The following is a 21,320-nucleotide window of genomic DNA, read 5'->3' as shown; positions in this document are numbered from 1 at the left end:
GCCCTTTCCACCATCCTCAATGTTTTATTTCCATTGCCTGGCAGAGTTTCAGCAATCTAAATAGGACATACTACCTTTCAAATTTCTGCAATGTACTCAGTGCCCTTTCAGTGTTCAGAATACTTTCAAAGGTGATGTCCATGAACTTCCTTAATTGATCCTGAAGAAGAGTAAATAATTCTACATCAGATAAGTACCCAAAACACACATCAAATATGTCAAGTATTATTTGACAGGGTTTAACACGCAATATATTAGAAGATAATTTGTTTATGTGAAACTAATCTCAATAAGTATTATTTTTCCCTTTGTTTCTTCCCACAATAATTAAACAAAACACAGCCAACTTGCAAGGCATTTTCTTTCCAAGTTCCCTCTGTGGCTCTGCAACCAGCAAAAGCTTCTGTACCCTCCAATATTTCACCATGTTGAAAGGCCTCAAAGAATGCTTGCTTACCTCTCTGGCAACCAAAGCAAGACAAGCTTTTTCTTTTTTTTTCTTCTGCATATACCCTTTCATTTCCCCAGCTTGTGATTTCAGAACTATTGGAAAGTTAATTATCTGACTTATTTGTACTACGCTCCTATTCACTCAATGAAATCACCATTTTTGTTATTCTTGCTAGCATACAGTAATGAAAAATCCTTTTGTTGGAGGCCCTCAATGACCCATTCCATTAAACTAGTCTGAAAGATAGTAAATGTAAGCTTCAAAGTGGAAACATATTGGAATAACTTTTCAATTTCACAGTACAAACTTTGACATTTGCATATTTTTTGTGGTAACTCAGAGCAGATAATAATAAATTAAATTAATTTTGTATCATTGTATCATAAAACCTACATGAAGATCATTTATGTCTCTGCAAAACTCTTCATAGTCTTGGTCAAAATCAGTCTTCAGCTGATCCAAGAAATCATAATGCTTATTCTTCATGTTGTCAACAATGCTCTAAACAATTTCACAGAAAAAGAAAATTATTACCAAAAAATGTCTCGTGAAAGACTTACCACACCAAACATTTAGCACAACAGGCTGTGCACGTTCACATTTTACCTTTGCTAATAGCTCCCTGTACTTCCTGAGCAATATAAGCAAACCCCTTAAAAGAAATATTTGCAGGAATCAAGTTGGTGTAATATCTACTCAAATTTCATTTGCATTATTTATTTCTGCTTTAAGTCAATTAGAACTGACAGAAAATTCAGACTTGCTTTCCATCAAATACATTTTTTACTCATTAAACATTCTGTCATGCAGAAGTACATTTCTATAAAAAACTTAAAGTTCAACAGAGAAAAATATTTTCACATCATTATTTTCCATGTCCTTTAAAAAGCTGATTCCATATATAAATAAATTATTAAAAAAGGACACTGAGATGCAGCACATCACCAGCCCGCAACTTTATATTCCCGGCTTCTGTTACACAGCTGCTGTCTACACACATGTAAGTATATCTTAATCAGCACCTCCCTTGAGGTGTACACACAAATAAAGGATTTCTTATGATAAACTACTGTTCAACATCCTAGTAGTTTACCACAATATAACTATGAAACTCAGCATATTTCCAGCTCAGCTGACTTGCATAATTTTGTGGTAAGTCAACTGAAATTCAGTTTCATTGCATTGCTGTGAATAAAAATTCCATCTTTTCCTTGAACAACAAGCAAATCCTAGATAGGGACTAAGTGTTAAAGCATAAAGAACAGCAAAATAGTTAACTCCTATTGTAAAAAAATTTTAAGACATATAATCAGTCACGTACTAACTATAGCTATGGTCCACGTCAAATACTTCAGTACCTCAGTTTTGTCACTTTAAAAAGGAGTGTGATCAACTTCCTGCCCTTTATACAACCTAGGCAGAACTTTCCACATAACATTTTTTACCTAAGCATTCTTCATCCTGACACAGTTGACTTGAGCTGGGTCTCACACAAAGTTCTTGTTTAAGGACTTGGGTGCTGCAATGGGTAACGAGGTGCATCCTTATAAAATTTGCATCATGGCATGGGCTGATGGTCACAGGCAGCTTTTCAGACACAAATGCCCCAAACAAATTAGATTCCTATGTTCCAGCCTACCAAAAGACTGCCTTCATTGGCATGATCTGAAAATTCTCAGCCACCTGTGTTGCTGAAAATCCTGGTGGTACAGCTTTGGAGAGCAGCTCTTGGAAACAAAATTTAGAGCTGTCCACACCTGTCCTGCCCACATGGAAGAGTCTTGGACTAAGCTATCCTTACAGCTGTGCCCTGGCCAATTCTCAGAAGACTATAGAACAGAACAAAGCAGAAAACTGGCTACTGTGAAGGATGTATTCAAGGAATCAAACCCCCAGACTACAGAGGGAGCAAATCAAACCAGGAAGGACCATGGAATAGCCACATTTTACACTGCACTTATTTCACTAAAGCAAACTGATTGACTCCTGACCATAACAAAAAGGCAAAGAACAGAGTAAAACAAACTAGAATTACATATTTACCTGTACAGCCACTGAATCATATGTGATCTCAAAAACCTGTCTATAAAGTCCACACATTGAAACCTTCTGATTTATTTCAGTATTTACAGGCACCATAATTATGATACTGCACTAATAAAGTTACACAAAGAAGTAAGCTAACTCAGGCTCTATAAGAGGAGGAAAGACTCCATTTGGTAGAAAAGAAAGCTATCTGAGAAAGCAGGAAAGAACGCAACTTAGCATATTTATATTCTTAAAAGATCTCCTTGTTGCTCAAGTCACACTTCTCCTAAAAAAAAAAAAAAGGAGAAAGAAAACTGCATAGGAATACTAATGAACAAAGGGGCACTCACAGCTAGCCCAACATTTGTAGAGATGGAAATGTAGAACATCTCACTTTTTCTCATGATCATAGCACAAAACCATGCTCCCATTACTCCTGTTACAAAGTTGCTTTTTTTCACTTTGTTGCTTTTTTTTCAATCAGCTTTGATTTTAGCATACTTCTTTCACATGTCCACTGGCACCTTCTCTTTCATCTTGTCTGCTCATTTCCCCAGTAATCACATATTTACATTGCTATTACCCAGTAATTTTAGCACAATTAAAGAGTTAATTTTTATGTCAATAAACACTTCCCCAATTTTCATAATTTTCTCATAAAGGTTCAATTTAGACTGACACAATATACAAAATCTAATGTGTACCTGATATTGCGTGATCATTCCTTCCAATCCCTCCATCTTAGATTCCTGTAGAACTGAGTAGGTTCTCATAGTATTGAAAACATCTATTATCTTTACCAGACGACGATGAAAGGCTTCAAATTTTCCAAATATATACATCTCACTAAAATCAAATTGTCTTTCAGTTGGATTTTCTTCCAAATTCTCTTTTATCTTGTGGAAATAATTTTGATACTCCTTAAAACAAGGAATTTTAAACAATGTCAAGCATATAACAAAAGGTACTATCATTAGAACAAAATTTACACAGGTATTATCCTAATCTGATTGCAAGTAGGAGTTTCATCAATAAACAGTCATGAAAACTACAAAGAGAATAACAGAATTTGCCTCTGAAAACTAACCCGTCAATGCCATTACAGGATTACACACTTCATCAAATGACCAAACTGCACATGTATGTATTTGTATACATCCTTAGCTAGCATGAAATTCTGTTCCATCCATTTCATAGTAGGGTTTGATGTGTTTACTGAATAACTAAGATGACAGCCCAGTTTCTAGAGACTGAAAATGTTTGCATGCTGAGCATTTTTACTGAGTAGTCAAGGTTCAAAAATCCCTCTCAAGAACAAATTACGTCCTGAAGTTTTAATGCTGCTCCATAACAGCATCCACTTTTCATTCTGAATTCATAACAAAGCACAAACTTTACTCCAAACTTCCTAAATTATTCCCAAAGTCAAAGTACATAGTCAACAGATTTGCTTGAAATGGTTTCTTTCAATAGTGGCTCTCTTTATAATAAAATGTTAATTCTTTTTATCACATTTATGTATGAATATCCTCACTTAAAGACATCATTACAAAGGGTCTAGATTTTGCTATGTTATTCCTGATTCAAATTTTATGTTTTAATCTATTGAATTTCTGAAAGTTTCTGGAACTAATAAGAGTCAAATGAATACCTAATTTTTCTACATATTTTCATGCAGCAACTGGACAATTTGATAGAAAAAGATGAGTTTAGTGCTTATTGCTGATGGTAAGATGTTATACAAATTTATACTAATTTATGTTAGAATTAGGCAAGATTTGTTGCTTCAGGAGGTATTAGGATGAAACTCTAGTCCAGCACATAGAAAATGTTGCATGAAAATTGGGAATGAAAAATAATGCAGAAAGCCTATATGAAGCTCCCAATATGTACAGGGACATTATAAAAGAGAGACAGGCTCTTGTTTACAGCAACACATGGACAGAAAGCCCAGAAGCAAAGGGCAGAAATTGAAATGGGTGAGGTTCTGACTGGATATAAGGAAAGAATCTTTCATCCCAAGGACAGTCAAACAGCGAAAAAGGATGCCCAAAAAGGCTGTGCAATCTTTGCATCCTTGGAGAACTTCAAGACACGTCTGGATAAAGGATTGGGAAACCAAGTTTGATCTCATACTGCCCCTGCTTTGGCTTTGAGCAGAGGGTTGAACTAGATACCTGCTAAGGACCCTTCCAAGCCAGGCTATCCTATAATACTATGCTTTAGGAGAAAAAAAGAACAAAGGAAAATAAAATTAAAAAAATATTACAGAAGTGTATTAAAAAAAAAAAAAAAAAAAGGCTATCTTTCTAACAAGTCTAGGTCAACTGAACAGCTGGATTTGTCTCAGTTCACTAAATTGCCCTTTCTAAATGTATAGCTTGTCCACACATCTTTGGAATATATTCAGTTCAGTAACTCTCCTTCTTTTAATTTCTATTTCATAACTCTCCACATCAACTGAGAAGACACTACATAGAGAAACACAGGCATGAAAATCCAAGCAATTCTCTTATAAGCATAGTTAAGATAGACTAAGCATCAAAATTCTGTTTCCAGAAGATCAACAGACAACAGACCAAATTCCTTGTTAGCTCTAGCATAAACATTCCAGCTCCAGTGGATATTTTTCAGTTAACTCATTTTTCTTCACTATGACAGTGCTTTCTCACATAAAATTTTCCTATTTCTGCCCTCCTAAATATCACCTTATAGTCTGTTTTCTATATGTTCTTCCCACCTACCTGTTTAAGTCTAATAGCTGCTTGTAGCTTTTCCACAACTCTCTCCTGTGGTTGATCCCAGATGGTGGCTGTGCCGTCGTTTGCTATGTAGGATTTACACGCTGTGATCATCTGATTGGTCACCTAAAAGCAGTTTTACCTTTGTGAAAAAAAGCATTCCAAGACAAAGCAGGTCCTGCCATTCTCTCTCTCTCTCTCCCATTCCTCTGAGTCTGCTGACCTAAAGCCTGACAAACAGCAATACCAAATACCAGCCGCATCGGCAGACTGTCTTCCTTGCAACACCCAGCCTCCAGAACGTGACATAAAAATGTTGTTGGTTAACTGTGCTCCTCCTAAACCTACACATCTTGTACCAACCTTGAGATAGCATTGAAAGCTATAAAGTCGTAAGTTTTTGTCTGGTCTGAAAGCCAAGGTAAAATCAAGAGCCCATGAGAGTATAAATGGTAAAGAATAGGTTGTCCTTTCTATCAATTTTCTTCTTTTTGCAAACGTGGGGGTTTAAGGGCAATATGAATTTAACATGCTTGGTTCTGCAAAAAAATCCCATTGATAATAGGCAAAACTTGTAAGAAAAAATTCCTAAACTAAATTGTCCTAAATTTAGGACAAAAAGGTCCTAAATTTGAAGTAGCTTATCACTATTTCCAATTCTTTATTTGTTAAAAAAGCAGCATTAAAGTGACTGAACTGCTGTCTCCTCAATTGCTTGGTTCCTTTGTGTTTTCTCTTGTACTCAAGCAACAACACAGAAAAAAATTTGGGAATATTTCTTTTCCTGCTGAGCACCAACCTTCACAAACAGTGAGGAGATCTTTTCAGAAGTGTTGTAATACTGAGAGATACTCTGAATCATTTTAATTGCATTTATGAGTCCTGGAATAGCATCCAGCATAGACACCTGGAAAGAAACACACAGTTTGAACTCTGCTCAGTAGCTCTATTATCTCACATTATCATAACCCATAATTAGTGAATGCCAGAGAATTATGAAAATGGTCTTTGGAATGGTTCAGTCCCTGTCTACCTGGGCCTCTGCTGCAGAGCTGCCTGTCCTACATCATTCCCAAGCTCCACAATTTAATTTTGGGGAAAAATTTTCACTGGAGTCTTGGCTGGAAAAATTCAGATGAGCAAGTGAGATTTGGTAGAAGTAATGCCCTCTGCAAAAAAACTTTTTCTGTAAAAAAATATGCTTATATGCTCAGCTGCTAAACCTGATGTAAGCTTGCATGTAAAGATAACCCCTTCACCAAGCTTTTTTCTGTTTTTATGAGCATCATAACCCAATAACCTTTCAATAGAGAAACTCAAATAGCAGATTGCAAACACTGAAAGAACACACTGTTCTAATATCACCCAGTAAATGGAAACAAACATGGTTGCCCAGAGCACTCTTTGGAAACAATTTGCTTTTGGAAGAAGTTTCAGAGGAGAGAGAGGAAGCCAGGACAGGTCCAAGTTTTGAGTCTTCATGGCTACCAGTCGTATTTCTTTGACTAGCAAGACACATACACAGCCAGTTTCAAAACCAGTTTTAATAAAAGCAATTATTTGCCACCTATTTTAGCAGATAATGGGACAAGAAGACTCCTCCAGTCCTGCACTTTAGGGTGGCTGGTTTTGTATATTGCATGTTATGCTTGCATGATCATATACATTCTCATTATATAGTATGAGATGGTGATTTATAATTTTGTCTTAATATTTACATAATCCTATTTATCTTTTCCCAACCCAAGAAGCTGAAAATTGCCCTATAAATGTTAGTCTAACCATTACTTGGCCACCAAAGCAAATACAAAAGATCAAACTTTGTCTTTAGCATAGCATTAGGTTTACTTTTCTTTTATTTTAAGGAATTCACTTTCTCCCATAGCACAGAATCCATAGAATATCTTCATCACAACTACAGCTTTGCAGATACTATGGTGTGAAAATAATTTATTTTGTAGCCAGAAATTCCCATTAATCCACTTTTACCACAACTGCGCAAAATCTCAAACTGGAGTTGCATTTGTAAAATTTTTTGTTTCATTTCCAAACCCATCCTACAGAATATATTCATGTTGCTTTTCTCAGTACATGTATGTTGAGAATTTAAAAGTTCTGCTTACAGGATCACTATTGTATAATGGGTCATAATATTTTTCCAGAGAATACAGATACTTCACATTATCTTTAGCTTCATTTGCTGCGTCTGTGATGCGAATATCCAATGCTCGCCACTTCTAAGAACAGAAAGTTGAAAAAAAAGAAAAGTGCTCATTTTGGAAAAAATGTTTTGAGATAATTTTGGTTTGTCATTAGCTTCTAAATACATTTGAAAGCACAGATCTTTTACTTCAGAATTATACTTGTTCACCCAAGAAGGGGTCCTTGTCTTGTTTCAGTAGCTTGTCTGTGATCAGACAGTTGATTTACACCATTCAGCTAAATAGTCAGTGGTAGTGTGCAGTCAAGTTGCTCTAAAATATATGAGTTATGGATGTATAATTATGGTTATGGATTTGTTCCACATCTCATTTTGATGAGACAAGATTTTTTTTTATTTACTTATTTTCTGTTGGTGATGGGACTTTAAATTTGTTATGTCAATGTAAGAAGTTATGATTCCACAAACAATTTTGACAGGCACTGTAACAACATAAAAATGAGGCTTAAAAAATGGGATTTTTTTTTGTCATTAAATATCCATTCATTAATTCAATATTCTGATTTAATAATCAACTTTTCAAATATTAAATTATTTATTTCTCTTGAGCCATGTGGATGAAGTACATTATCAGCCTTTAGACTGAGGGGATTCCCAGTCTTTTTCAATAAATTGAACTAGATTTAAACTTTTTTTACTCAGGCTGAGGAATAGAGAAGGAAAACAAAAGCCAAAAATGTTTCAATGTTTTCCCCACCAGCATTGTTACATACATTATCAAAATGAGTTAGGGTATAAAGAGCATTTCTATTATTTATATCAATCATAATTTAAAATAAAAACCTTCAGCAGTTTGGATTTAGCAGCAGTGAGTACTCCAAGCACTGCTTTCACATCTGGGCTCTTCAGCTGCTCCATAAGGTAGTGAAATTTTGACAATTTCTTTTTCCAATAATCAAGCTCTGCTCGTGGTCCAAGGTCATCTGCTTCTTTTCTCAACTGGTCATTTTCTGCAAGAACCTTTTATCATAAAGTAACGTGAGTGATGCTCATATTTTTTATCTGCAGAGGTAGCATGGATTGATTCTTCTTTTAACAAGTGGTATTAACCTTGCCTGATAAATTACTTAACTTAGCCTCCACCTCATATAAAAAACTTGATTTTGCTTGGTGCTTTCATTTCCAACTTAAAGAAATTCTGTTCCAAGAGCACTGTTACAGACAGTTACATTTTCTGCAAATCACCTGCAAAGCGTGTTTCAAAGTACAAATGTGACCACTGAGAACAGTGCTCACTCAATTACTGTATTCTTTTTGTTTTCATTAAATCCACTGGGAACTACTAACTGTTTTGTAGTTTATTAACAGGTAATTATCAAAGACAGGGGACTAAGCTTCCCAAACTGTGTATCCTATATTAACAAGCAGATGGAAAAAGCTCTTGGTGATATTTCCATTGAGAAGTAAAAGCACAAAAAATATACCAATAGTACTTTAAAATAAAGAGATTGAATTCATCCAAATTTATAGAAAGGCAGCTGTAACACCAACAGGATTAAATTCATCTGTCAAGATGTAGAGGTTACATTTCACATTTGTCCCATGTATCACCTGTTCAATTTGTTTGGTCCATTCTCTCATGCAGACTTCTATTTTTTCAAGAGCCTCCATGCTGTCAGCAACCATCAAGTAATCTGAAGGTCCTCTTAGAGTTTTAAGGTCATATGTTTCACATTTCTTCAGGCTGACCTAAAATAAAAGTTTAAAAAAAATTAAATGCTGAATGTTCATGACAAATAATCTAGGAACTTTAAAGACTAACTCATTGCCCTCCTTGGGTTATCTCACTTCTTATTCCCAGCGCAGTCTAAATTAAACTGGCTTGAGCTGGAAGTGGAAAATTCTAGAATCCAGAATCTGAAGAATTCACCAACCAGGCAGCTGTGCTCTCATGCCCTTTCCTTCACAAAAGCTGAGTAGAAACCAAGAACATTTTGTCATTCAGTAATCATTCAACATTTAAGAGTGACCACCGCCATTGGGGAGTCAAGAAGTTAATAGCTCTAAAGAACTGACCCCAGAATAAACAAGAACAGAAGCATCTACAGAACTATTAAAACTACAGATTGAAGTATAATGAGTTAGGATGACAATAAAGAGAAGTGTAGGGTTATTCTCCAATTTAACAAAAGCAAATTTTATGATCAATCTAAAACAGCAGCTAATTCAAAAGGTCCAGAGCTAGAGACATTCTACAGCTAGCTCATTTTCTATTTCCCACACGAACATACTACCTTTTCCAACAGACTTTGCTGAGTTCCTGATAGGACACTAACAAATCCTTCTAGGGCACGAAGGAAGTCCTGCTTAATATTGGGAACTTGCTGAGGTTCAACCCAGCCATGGTCCACAGTCTGTAAGGCTGGAATGAATATTTCTGATATCAACTGCTCAACACCTTTTAATAAGCCATCTCGACCTATATCCATCATATTAAAATTTACTTCCTGTAAAAGAAACACAATACAAGGGGTCTTTCACCAGTAAAAACTTATATACAATTTACATATACACTTTCAAAAGTAAAATAATTTTTGTTTTCCAAATTAATTTGCTAGACTTTTTTGAAATTTAACACCTCAGTATTTAGGTATTGACTAATTACTCTGTCATTACAGATTGTCTTAAATTTTCTTCCTCAGTATCCTTTTTTCATATCAATGATATAAATCAGCTTGCTGCCACAAGATAATATCTTTATTTCCATCCCCCTCCCTTTTTGTCCTGGTTCATTTAACCCATCTGTGTGTCCTTTTACTCATTCCTCCATGTCAAGAGCTGTCAAATTGTCATTTTTTGAGAGCAAATACCCCATCAGAAAAACACATTTTAAACAAGATTAGGTACAGAGATGAGCAGTCACTGACTTACTTGATAGATATTCTCAGTTGTGACTGGTTTAGAAAAACTAGATCTAATGAAGAAAATGCATACACCAGTTAGAGCAACATCTTTTCCCTCTGTCACAAATACTTTCTTCTTCTTGGTCAAATGAGAGTTCATTCCTATTCCTGGAAGACCAAAGTACTCTACAGATTCAAACAAATAAACAATTAAGACCCATTGATCATTTATTCAAAGAAAAGTTTTCTACACAAACAGTTCAGTCATTATTTGTGCCTCACTGAGTCCCAGTCTCCTGGAGGCATCTCACGGAAATATCCGCAGAAAGTATGCAGCATTCAGAGTCTTCATGACACAGTAAGAAATAGTTCATCTAGTTTTGCCATATTTGCATCAAAAGCCTTTCACTTCTATTCATTTATTTGTTTTTTCTGTTCCCTCTAAATAATGTTTCAGACTCAAGGTCCTTTTATAGGCTCTATCATGCAGTTATAGATAATGTTCTCTTGCTTGAAAAAGAAAAATTAGAAATCAGAAAATGCAGTGATGTATTTTACCTTAGAGGAGCTATTATCAACTGTCCTTCCCTAAAAATACGTAAACATAAGGAAAAAAAATAAACAGGATGCTTCTGAAAACAAGGAGAAAGAGGCCACAGCAGATTCTTTGGGGCAAAAGCAAACAAAAACCAATAACAGAGCTACAAGGGAGTTACTTGTCCTTTCTTCTTCCCCCAACATGAACGTACTGCTTCCATGTCCAGGCTGCTGGCAACACTTGTAAAGGGTCCCTAAGAAGAAGCAGTGTCTTTTGGGGGTAAAATGTTTCTCATATGTTTTTGGTCACAATACCTCACCCTACCTTTTTACTAGCTTTTCAGTATTACTGCAGAGTAAAATTGCATGCATACACATCTCAGTGAGGCACTATTACAATAAGAAGATGAAAAAGTAAGCTGTTGATACCAGCAGTTAAATGACAAAATCTACCCTCTGCACATTTTTTTCTTGCAGGCACATGACCATCTGCACCAGGGATCCCTATTTTGGATCAGGTGGCCCCCAGAAGTTCCCTCCCCATCCTTCTGTTAACATCATCTTTCTCTCTCCCTTTTTCACTGCAGCTCTGAAGTCTCATTTTCATATACCTCAGAATTACAATAAGGGCTCTGTCCCAGCAAAAGACCTGACTCTGTAAATGTAATTAATTTGATGTCTTGCATGCTAATAAAACTTGTGCTGTCTTTATACTGCAGTAATGGTTCAGTTTTGCATGGGTTTTGGTAGTGAAGGGGCCACAGAGGTGTGTTGGGAGAGTAGCTAGGAATTGGAAAAGTACAAGGCTGTGGCTAATTCTAAGTCTTGCACCTGCAAGATAGTGTGTCCTTAGACTTAGCTGTAATATGATAACAAATAGTGAAAGAAACATGAGAAAAGAGAGATGTAACCCCTAAGGAATGGGGAAGAGCTGATGTTGTAGTGTGGCAAATAAACAGTGTAAATTACAGAATATTCATGAGCTTATTACTTGCTGTATAAGTGTCTGATGCTCTCTTCAATAAACGGAGCTTGCTGAACACTCATATTGAAAGTCTTGAGCCTTCCCTGCACCGAGACAAATAGCCAACTGCAACAGAGGTGCTTCTGTGTGAAGCTGCTGGAAGCTTCCAGCATGTCTGCCAGAGCCAATCCCTGATGGAGATGCTGCTGGCCAAGGCTGGGCCAATTAGAGATGGTGATAATGCCTCTGTCATAACATATGTGAGATGAAAAGCAAAACAAAGTTTGGGGTGCAGTTTTATATCCAGCTAGAGAAAAGAAGAAAGCAAGAACATGAGGAGGTGCCCATGCTGGAGTGGGTGGATGCCTGGAGGAGGCTGTGATCCAGTGAGAGGCCAGGTAGAGAGAGGGACCCTGCTTCCAGGCTGGAGCAGCCTGGCCTTGGAGGACTGCACCCTGTGAAAGAGTGATCCATGTTGCAGCAGTTCTGAGAGGACAGTGTGCCCTTGGGAGGACTCACATTGGAGCAGTTTCAGGAGGACTGCTGCTCATGAGATTGGAACCATGTTGGAGAACTTCACTAAGAACTGTCTCCAATGGGAGACAGTCTCAAAGGGGAAGGACTCCTCTCCCTGGGCAGTGAAAGAAAACCTCAGGTGTTGAACTGTCCAAAACCCCCACGCCACTGTCTCCCTGTGCTGTCAGTGGGAAGGAGGGAGGGGTTGGGAGAAAAAAAAAGCTATTTTAAGGGCTTATTTTACTTCTCATTAGCCTGCTCTGATTTAGTTGGTAATAAATTCACTTTGTACCTTTAAGTCAAGCCTATTTTGCCCTTGGAGTGTTTTCTCCCAGTCCTTATCTCAATTCATGAAACCTTCAATAAATTCTCTCTCCTCTGTCCAGCTGTAGCAGGGGAAGGTGAGTGAGCAGCTTTTGTGTGTGCCTGGCACCCAGTCAGGGTTAAAGTGCCACAAGTAATTACAGAGGCAAGACCAGCAAAAGTCATCAGAGTTTTCCCACAATCTGTGGAGATGAAGTAGGTAGTATAACCTGCAGTCTCTTTAGAAATTATGCACTCTTACCGAAAAAGGTGCTAGAGGTTTTTAAAATTCACATGAATAGTGATCTTCAAAACACTGCAAGAAATCAAACTTTTAAATGACACCTTAGGTCTCTGAAGTACATCTTCCTGAACTCAGAGATACAGCTCCTGCTCTGCAGAAACAAAAAATTCCTTGTACACTCCCTTCATGGGATCATCTTCTTCCCTAACACAAATGTTGGTTGATTCATCAGGGTCAGAAAACCAGTTTGGGTATGATGTGGCCATAATAAGTGCCCTTGCCAAGAGGGTGCATGTAATGCCACAAAAATTCACTTAGCTTTACCAGTTAGTAGCTACCACCACAACTGAGATTTTTGCTTTGATAGCCTGTGAACCACAGCCCTAAACAATCAACACAGATAATTCTTTTACAAACTCTGCTCCACCTACAAAGGGAAAATGTACAGCAGAAGTTTTATGGTCGGACAGTAGTACAAGTGATTCCACTTACAGCTGTGGGCAAAGTCAGTTTCCAGCCCACTCACTTAATCCCCCCTGTCTTCTCCATCACTACCTTTTTTTTCTTCATTTTTTTCCCTCCTGTGCATGATGTTCTAAGGGACTTTTGCTTTTTCACCCAATGCATGCATTGCTGTGAATTCATTTGGGTTTTGCTTATGTGGTTTTCTCTACTGTTCTCAATATATTCCCTATATATTGTTCAATGTATTGCCTATATTTAGCATAAAACCCCAAACCCCAAAAGGTCACTAAAATCATACCATACTCTAGTGCATCTGATTGGTTTGTTGGTGGGTATGGGCAACACCCATTAGATTCCTAGGCTTTGACCCTTGCCTCACACTCTCTTCATCATACTTTCACCACTTCATCTCAGGCATGTTAAAACTTGCTCCTCAGATTTCTAAATTAGTGGTTGCATTTGTGTTTTCATTTCACTGTATTTCTATGTGCATTGAAACTTTTTTTAATTAAAGTTGCTTATATCATATTAAATAGTTTTTTCATCCCTTTTAGATATATACAGATATACTGAAGAAAATGGACACATACATATACACTGAAAATGCATGAAATATAAATTGATATTTGTACATTCATCTAGGTATATGTTTACCTATGTATAAACACATTTATACAGCTAAGCATAGATATGTTTACAGGGCTGTTCATGTACTTCCAGGGTAACCAAGTGGTGTGAGCTCCCACCAGCCAGTCACAGGCTCTGAGAGGTCACAGAGCACCTGGATGGTCCCAACAGCAGCAGCACTGGAGGCTCTGGGAGAGAAGCCATGGGCAAAAGAAGGATGTCCTTGTCACAGGGGTCCTGAGCTACCCGCAGGGTGAGGGAGAAGGAGGTTTCCCCCAGAAGTGTGGAATATGGGGGCACTCAGTAAAGGGGTACATGCAGAAGAGCTTTCTGGGGTAACACCTTTCTACCCATAATGTGCGTCTCATGTAGATTTGTCATGAAACAGGACCACCTAGATGGATGGTCATGTGCCAAGAAATGTGGATGGCTTCTAGGGCCAGTAGGTGGCATGACTGAAGAGGAGAGGAATGGCATCTGTCACTGCTCACCTTGTGTGAAAGTCACCTTTTAACTAACAAAAAAAATTCCCACAGGCAAGAGCTGCTGAGCTCACAAGGAAGTACTTTGCTGCTCCATAGTAGCAACATGCTGAAGTGCACTAATAAGCTTCAGTAATTTCAATAATCATCATTTCATGAGCAGGGATCAATGCCTTGGTATGACCAAACCTGTCTTGCTTTAAGTCCCAGTTCATAAGAACTTGACTATTTTCTTCTTCCTTGCACATATGCTCAGCACAACTGTAACACATTGCAGGAGAATCTAAGTTGCTTTACCTGTATCCATTACTTCCACATCTTGGTAGTAGAACATCAGATGACGCAGACCTCCAGGGGCCAAGAACCTGTTCATGCGCTCTATCTGTGTGAAATCATGTTTAGATTATCATGTGTCATTGATTTGTTTCATATCACAGCAACAGAGGAAGCCTTTGCCTATTTACATATTTATAAACATCAAGAAAATTTAACAGCTCTTCATCAATTCAAGGCTGCCATCAAGCATCACTGAAGCATGTATTGGTAGCGCAGTCCACAAATCTCATGTATAGGCCATACAGGCTGAGGAAGAAACTGAGTTGCTTTATGCTAATATGCTGATCCATGTCTCAGCACTTGAAAGTCTGGCCTCATCCACCAATCTGCGTCACTCTTCTATGTAGTCCCTAACAACATGGCTATCTTTAGCAGAAAAGGCTCCTTTAAGTTCATCTTCAGAAACATTAGGTGGTACCATTTGTGCTTTCTAGTGTAGAAAAAAGGCTAGAAGATCACCAGAAGCTGGAAGAAAGCCACAATTATCCCTCTTCCATTAATAACAAGCCTGAGTTACACCAAGAGAATGAGCTGCTATTCTGGAAAATCTTGGCTGAGCCCTCCAAGATGAGGACAAAACAACTATTACACTTCTCTCTTTCCAAGTGTAGAAACTGCCAATATTTTCCTCATCTGACAGCTATTCTCAGGCACTATAGTTTGCCAGGAAACCCATTTAGAGATAGAATGCACAAAGGCTGAAACTAATTCTGCTTTTTAATGTGCATGACAATGTTCTGCACTGCTCATTTGCTATATCATGAACTCATAGAAATGTTGCAAGAGACTTCTGGGAGGTCTTGAAGCCAGCTTCCTGTGTCACCAACAACAGCTCCAATCATCTAGAGCATTTCCTAGGCTGAGTCTCAAAAACCCCAAGCACAGAAATTCCACAACTGACTTGAAGTAACCTATTCCCATGCTGCATTACCCTCCTGGTGAAGAAGGGTCTCTTGGTGGCCATTTTGCAAGATGTGGCTTTATCTTTGAAGTAATCATCTGCTCCCACTGAGAATAGCTCAGCTCCGTCATCTTTGCAAACACTCTTCAAGGAGCTGCAGGCTACTGTTTGACTGCCACTCAACCTCTTCCTCTCCCTCATCTCCTACTTCACATGCCCTGTGTCCCTCTCTTTCTTCCACTGGTCTTCCACTGAACTTTCTTCAGTTTCTCAACAATATAAGCACTGAAATGGAATGCCTAAATTGAAGGCATGCAGATGGAAAGAGAATACAAGAGTAAACAAACCATTAAAAACCCAAACTACAGCCATGTTTACTTTAGTGTCGGGAAGTAAAATAACTACTTCCATCTACCCAGCTTGTTTAAAAAGTGGTATTTTTCAGTGTCTCAATATATGAATTTGTATTAGCCATTATGCAGTCACAGTCAGATCACATAAGCCATTCTATTTTGTCAAGTGGCTTCTACCTATTTTAATTTGCTGTCTAGATTGTAATACAGTTTTACAAACGCTGGCAGCCTTATGGAAACGACAACATGCAACCTGCTGTAGACAGGACTCTTGAACCTCTCTGTGCTGTGTACTCAAGGACTGGGAGACTTCACACTGTGGTTTCACTATGAAATACAATCACAAGTTTTAGCATATTAACTATAACCACTGGAAAGGAGAAATTCTAATAAATTTAAAAATCAATATTGTTACAATAGGTCCTGGAATTAAGGACATTTTGTTCAAATTAATTTAAAATGCTGAAAAAAACCCCACTTCTTCAAGGAGAAGACTTGAGTGACCTCAGGTGTGAAGTCTGAAAACTATCTCACCAAGAATTTAATGGTAATATTAGTTCCAAAATATACTATGAGCTTCACATTCAAATTCATCAGATTACCTGGTTTCCATCAAGAATAGCCTCTTCTACTTCTGCTTTGTCCAGATTGACACAAGAGGCAACAATATCCAGTAAGTAATCATGTCTGCCATCCAGACGAGCACGTTTAGCCTCCCTCTCATCCTTGAGATTTTGCTGTTATTAAATACAAAGTGGACAATAAAAAACTCACAATCTAATTTCAAGACAAAAATAAAGAAAGCTTTAAAATTTCTTTTTAAAAGTAAAGGCTATTACATTCAATCCACACTTGTGATTTATGTTTCTATGGCACTCAAGTGAAAATTTTAGAAGCAGCCTTCGTTACAATTTTACAGTTTGTTTCTGGTGTTCCATTTTCAGATTTATCACAACATTTCTATCATAAATAATGTTGTACAGAAAGCTAATTTGTTGAAAGGCTTTGTAGGAAAAAAAAAAGTATTTTATATGTACAGCTTGATTATTCTGCATGTTACCTTCAACACCCTAAGTCCTTTGTCTCAGCTTTTCAGTCTAGTCACGTATGACCATCAAGTCAAGACAGGATTCTGACTGATCTTTGTTATTCGTGGAAGATATTGTAAGCACTCTCTAATAAAGACAGATGCTGCTGGAGGAAGCTCGGGTTTTATACATTATCTCTTTAATATAATGAGAAGTAAAACAAACCACAAGCCTCAAGGTACACAAGTGTTTACAAATGTGCTTAACTATAGCTATTATACCATTCTTCAAGCAGTAAGCCTACTCTTCTAATTAAATTGAAATCCCATATGTAACACACCTCATTACATTATAGACAAAATAGCCTTCTGGAATAGTTACTGGTATTATTGTGCTTGTGGGTTACAAGATTCAATATAATTCCATTTTCAAAAGAAATTTAGAATGATGTTTCATTGGAGGTAAATTCAATCCTTATTTCCCTGGTGATTAGGAGAAAACTAGTAACTTTATAAAGTATGCATAAGTGATTTATCCACAAGCTTTTGCAGAGCCAAAAGGACCTGCATAATATACTTTATACTCTTATGTAAATATCTTTACTACTTTCTGAAGGAATTTTGAAATACCTGGTAAACTGGTGACTACTACCATGCCTTCATAAATGCTGAATGCTTTTGAAATGTTTTTCCATATAAAAGGCAAACATACAAATCCTATTCTTTACACAGATATGTCTGAAGAACACAGTGGCATATTAATTTATACATGTACTTTGTGCTATTTTACCCCCTCATATCCTAACATAGTCTTCCATTTCCTGAAAGTGTAGTGTCATCATAGGATTGGCTTTTCCTAAATGCTTTTAAACATGAGCAGAAATTTTCCTCCTCATTAGACATGCAAAAAGCAACCATTTTTTCTGAAGCAGCTCCATTCACACTAGAGGATAACAATAGAATACTCAAAACTATTGTTCCAGTAACTTGAACACAACTGATAGGGCACTTTTAAAAATATAATAATACTAAAAACCAATACTCTACCACTTAGTTTCTATTTAATACAGAAAGAAGCCTTTTGTTCTACCTAAACTACAGAGAGACTACTTTTGTACTCTGCTTGTGTTTCCAATGTAGAGGTCCAGATATATTACTATACAAGATTACATATTACACTGGTTTTTAAGCCACCAGCTCCACCTATACAGATACTCTTGACTTGTTCATAGCTTCCATTTCTTCTACAAGTTGCTATTTGTACATGCTGAAATCATGAGCACCTTCTTCTCAAACTGAGCAGTCATGTCCCAATGCTTGTTTAAAACCTTTTTTAATTGCTGTGTCTCAAGCCCTATAACAAATATACAAGCTATTGTGCATAGCTGTTCATACAACACTGGGCAATATTTAATGTCCAAGTCCAGCAACAAGAATGTTCATTAAGATATCACTAAACTTTAAGTGCAATTAACTTAAATTACGTAATGAACGATACCTAGAGAAACAGGAAACTATTAGCTAAATGATAAAGCTATAGTTTTATGAAGATAAACACTTTGACTTGTATTTATCATGTCGCTACTGGAAGGCATTTGTTTTGATATGTAGGATATTTCTATTACTAATGCAAGTTCCACACATTTTTTCCTGAGATGCTACAATGCAATGCAAGAACACTCAATACAATTCAAGCGTTCATGCTTCTATATTTTGATGAGTTATCATTTCTACAAACTTCCTTCCCAAATGAAGTGTTGCTTAATCACAAACTTGCACATTAGTTGTTGCAGTCATTAGAAGATACTTCTGCCTCACTTTTAGGATTAGATTGTACACAGAAAAGTAGAGAAAACCTAACTTCAGAGCTTTCAATAGAAAATCACTAATTTATGTATTTAAAACACTAAGAGGCCATGCTGTAAACTATCCCCCAGTCTATCTTCTGAGCTTCCATTTGCATTCTACTAAAAGAATGAATTTTTAAGATATTCTTTACTTAGGATTAGTAATCTCAGAGAACTAATTATAAGAAAATGCTGGGCTTTCTACATCTCATTCTTCCCTTTCCCCTTTAGCTACCCTCACATCTCACTTCAAATCAGCATTGTGGTCATGGCCTAAGAGTTTTTGTAGTTTTAAATCCTGCAGTATTCACTACAGAAGTACATAGGCCTAAACAGAATCTATACCAAAAAATAATACCCAAGAATAGGCAGCTCTATGCAATTCAGAATTTCATAGAACACTGAAAGATGAAGATTTGAAGATGGAAGACTGCTGAAACACACAGAGGATCATTTATGTAGGCAAAAGAGAAATTGCCTGTTACATGCAGTAACACCGACATGCAAATCCTGAAAAGTATCAGCAGCAACTCTGATCAGGGTCATACATCAACAACTCTTCCTAATGTCCCCATGATGTAGGAGGATGCAGTATTTACAAGAGATAAACACTGTCTCACTTAGATATCTGGAAATATTGTCCAAGTTTTTTTATGGTACAGCTTCAGCTCAGTTTTTGTTATGTAAAGAACAACACAGGTAACACAGCCAAGTTTCATTTTGGATTTCTTTTACCACTTTTGGTTATGAAAGTAAGGAAGGCTATATGATACAGTCCCATAACAGATGAAGGGCCAAAGCTAAACTCATTAACTGAAAAGTCCTTTTCTGATGATTAGTCCAGTTACACATCTTTTCCTGAAGCAAGAAAAGGGAGAGATTGCTAAATGTATCTTTTATATACCTAAACCCATAAACCTCTTACCGTCAGTCTGAAGAAATAATTTGAGATTAAATTAAAATTTTCAAAAAGTCTCATAGCTGCTGAAAAAGCATATATATTTAAGCAGCAGGTACTAAAAGAGCACAAGTCAGAGATTCAAGGAGTTCATTTTTTGAAACAAGAGGCTTAGAAACCAGCCATTGACTATTGCCAGCTTCTCCATTACAGACTGTAGCTGCTGATGCAGACAGCCTGAATAGAGTTAGCAACAATGTTGTTTAGTATGCAAGTCACATGCACACAAGATAAAACTTGTTCTGAACACTCTTTATCCAGCAAATAATGCATTTTGTTGTCAGAACACTGTGCATCACAGAATTTAGACATGCAGAAATCAAAGTCTTATGGATGAGCAAGACTTTGCAGGGAAGTTCAATAGTGAAAGAGTCAAAAAGTAACAATGTTTTATTGTTAATTTACTGACTTATCCAAAATTTATTTAACCAGCATGGAATTATTTTGTCTCTCCTTTAACTTGCTAAGATGTTTTATATCACATAAGCCTTGCTCATGAATTTCCCTTCAAAGATAAACTGCACACCATTTCACATATTTTCAAGCATCCTGAGTTTTCAATTTTCAAGTTTCAGTATTTTTATTTCCTCTTTCTTAAAAGATACACACCCTAAAGAATTAGGGAAGTTCCCTTATCTAACTCCTAAATCTCAAAAATCAGAGCTCTGCACACGTGTTATCACATTGCATTAACTCAGGAACAGTTTGCTTAAATAACCAGCTTTTAAAATTAGTCTAAGTACCTTAATGACTTCTATAGTCTGTTGTGGTTCCTCAATGCTAAGCATTTCCTTCAAAACTCTATTCCCATCTTAGACATGTAGGGAAAGTGAAGTTGCTTTTCTATTTTCCTTCATGGCAGAGTCAACCCATGTTTTGTTGCCACATTTAACATCAAACTCTTTAGTGTACTAATATAGCATTTGTGAAATTATATCATTACCAGACCATTGCAACAATCTGGCCAAGACACAAGCACCACTAACCAAATGCATAAACACCTCCCAGTGCAAATTTGCCTTTCAAAACAAATTGTGCAACTAGCATCGTCCACTTAGGCCTATTTTAAAACACTTTTTTCTATGCCATCCCCCCTCAATACACACCTTTATTCGAATTACGTATTTATTAGTCTAAACCTAGTTAAAAAATCAGTTTTCCTTACCTTTATCACTCTGCCAATGCTTTGTTTCCAAAGTTGCTTTCTTCCAGCTCTAAACATTGTACTATTCAATATAAGCATCAAGCACTGTTTTTCAGGAACAATCCCTAATCCATGGAGAAAGCTTTTACATTCATCATTTTGTACTCCCCCAACGTTTTGTTTGCACTTGTTTCTTTCCTTTCAGTAGGAATGCCAAAATAACTCTGGAAAATGTAGTAAGGACATAAAAAACCCCAGCACCTATTAACCTTATCTCTGTATTTAAAATTCAGTTCTAGTGTGCACACAAATTGCTAGAAAATTAAATTGCA

The 21,320-nt window shown here is 36.8% G+C and overlaps 1 protein-coding gene across 1 annotated transcript in view; it reads right to left on the bottom strand.

Annotated features, from left to right (window-relative positions):
- The window catches only part of DNAH5 (dynein axonemal heavy chain 5), a 116,415-nt gene extending 95,349 nt beyond the window's left edge, over window positions 1-21,066 (bottom strand). Inside the window, exons 1-13 of the mRNA XM_059470251.1 lie at window positions 21,010-21,066; window positions 16,615-16,749; window positions 14,715-14,804; window positions 10,313-10,468; window positions 9,676-9,888; window positions 8,993-9,130; window positions 8,225-8,401; window positions 7,344-7,457; window positions 6,020-6,127; window positions 5,224-5,346; window positions 3,184-3,399; window positions 845-952; window positions 75-160 (exon numbers count right to left, since the gene is read on the bottom strand). Of these exons, the coding sequence (XP_059326234.1) occupies window positions 75-160; window positions 845-952; window positions 3,184-3,399; window positions 5,224-5,346; window positions 6,020-6,127; window positions 7,344-7,457; window positions 8,225-8,401; window positions 8,993-9,130; window positions 9,676-9,888; window positions 10,313-10,468; window positions 14,715-14,804; window positions 16,615-16,749; window positions 21,010-21,066 (1,721 nt within the window). The remainder of the gene's footprint in view (window positions 1-74; window positions 161-844; window positions 953-3,183; window positions 3,400-5,223; window positions 5,347-6,019; window positions 6,128-7,343; window positions 7,458-8,224; window positions 8,402-8,992; window positions 9,131-9,675; window positions 9,889-10,312; window positions 10,469-14,714; window positions 14,805-16,614; window positions 16,750-21,009) is intronic.
- Window positions 21,067-21,320: the final 254 nt, after the last annotated feature.

This window comes from Ammospiza nelsoni, chromosome 1 (assembly GCF_027579445.1).
Source record: "Ammospiza nelsoni isolate bAmmNel1 chromosome 1, bAmmNel1.pri, whole genome shotgun sequence".
Classification (NCBI taxonomy): domain Eukaryota; kingdom Metazoa; phylum Chordata; class Aves; order Passeriformes; family Passerellidae; genus Ammospiza; species Ammospiza nelsoni.
Note: the sequence above shows the minus strand (reverse complement) of the source record. Positions and strands in the feature narration are given on the sequence as shown.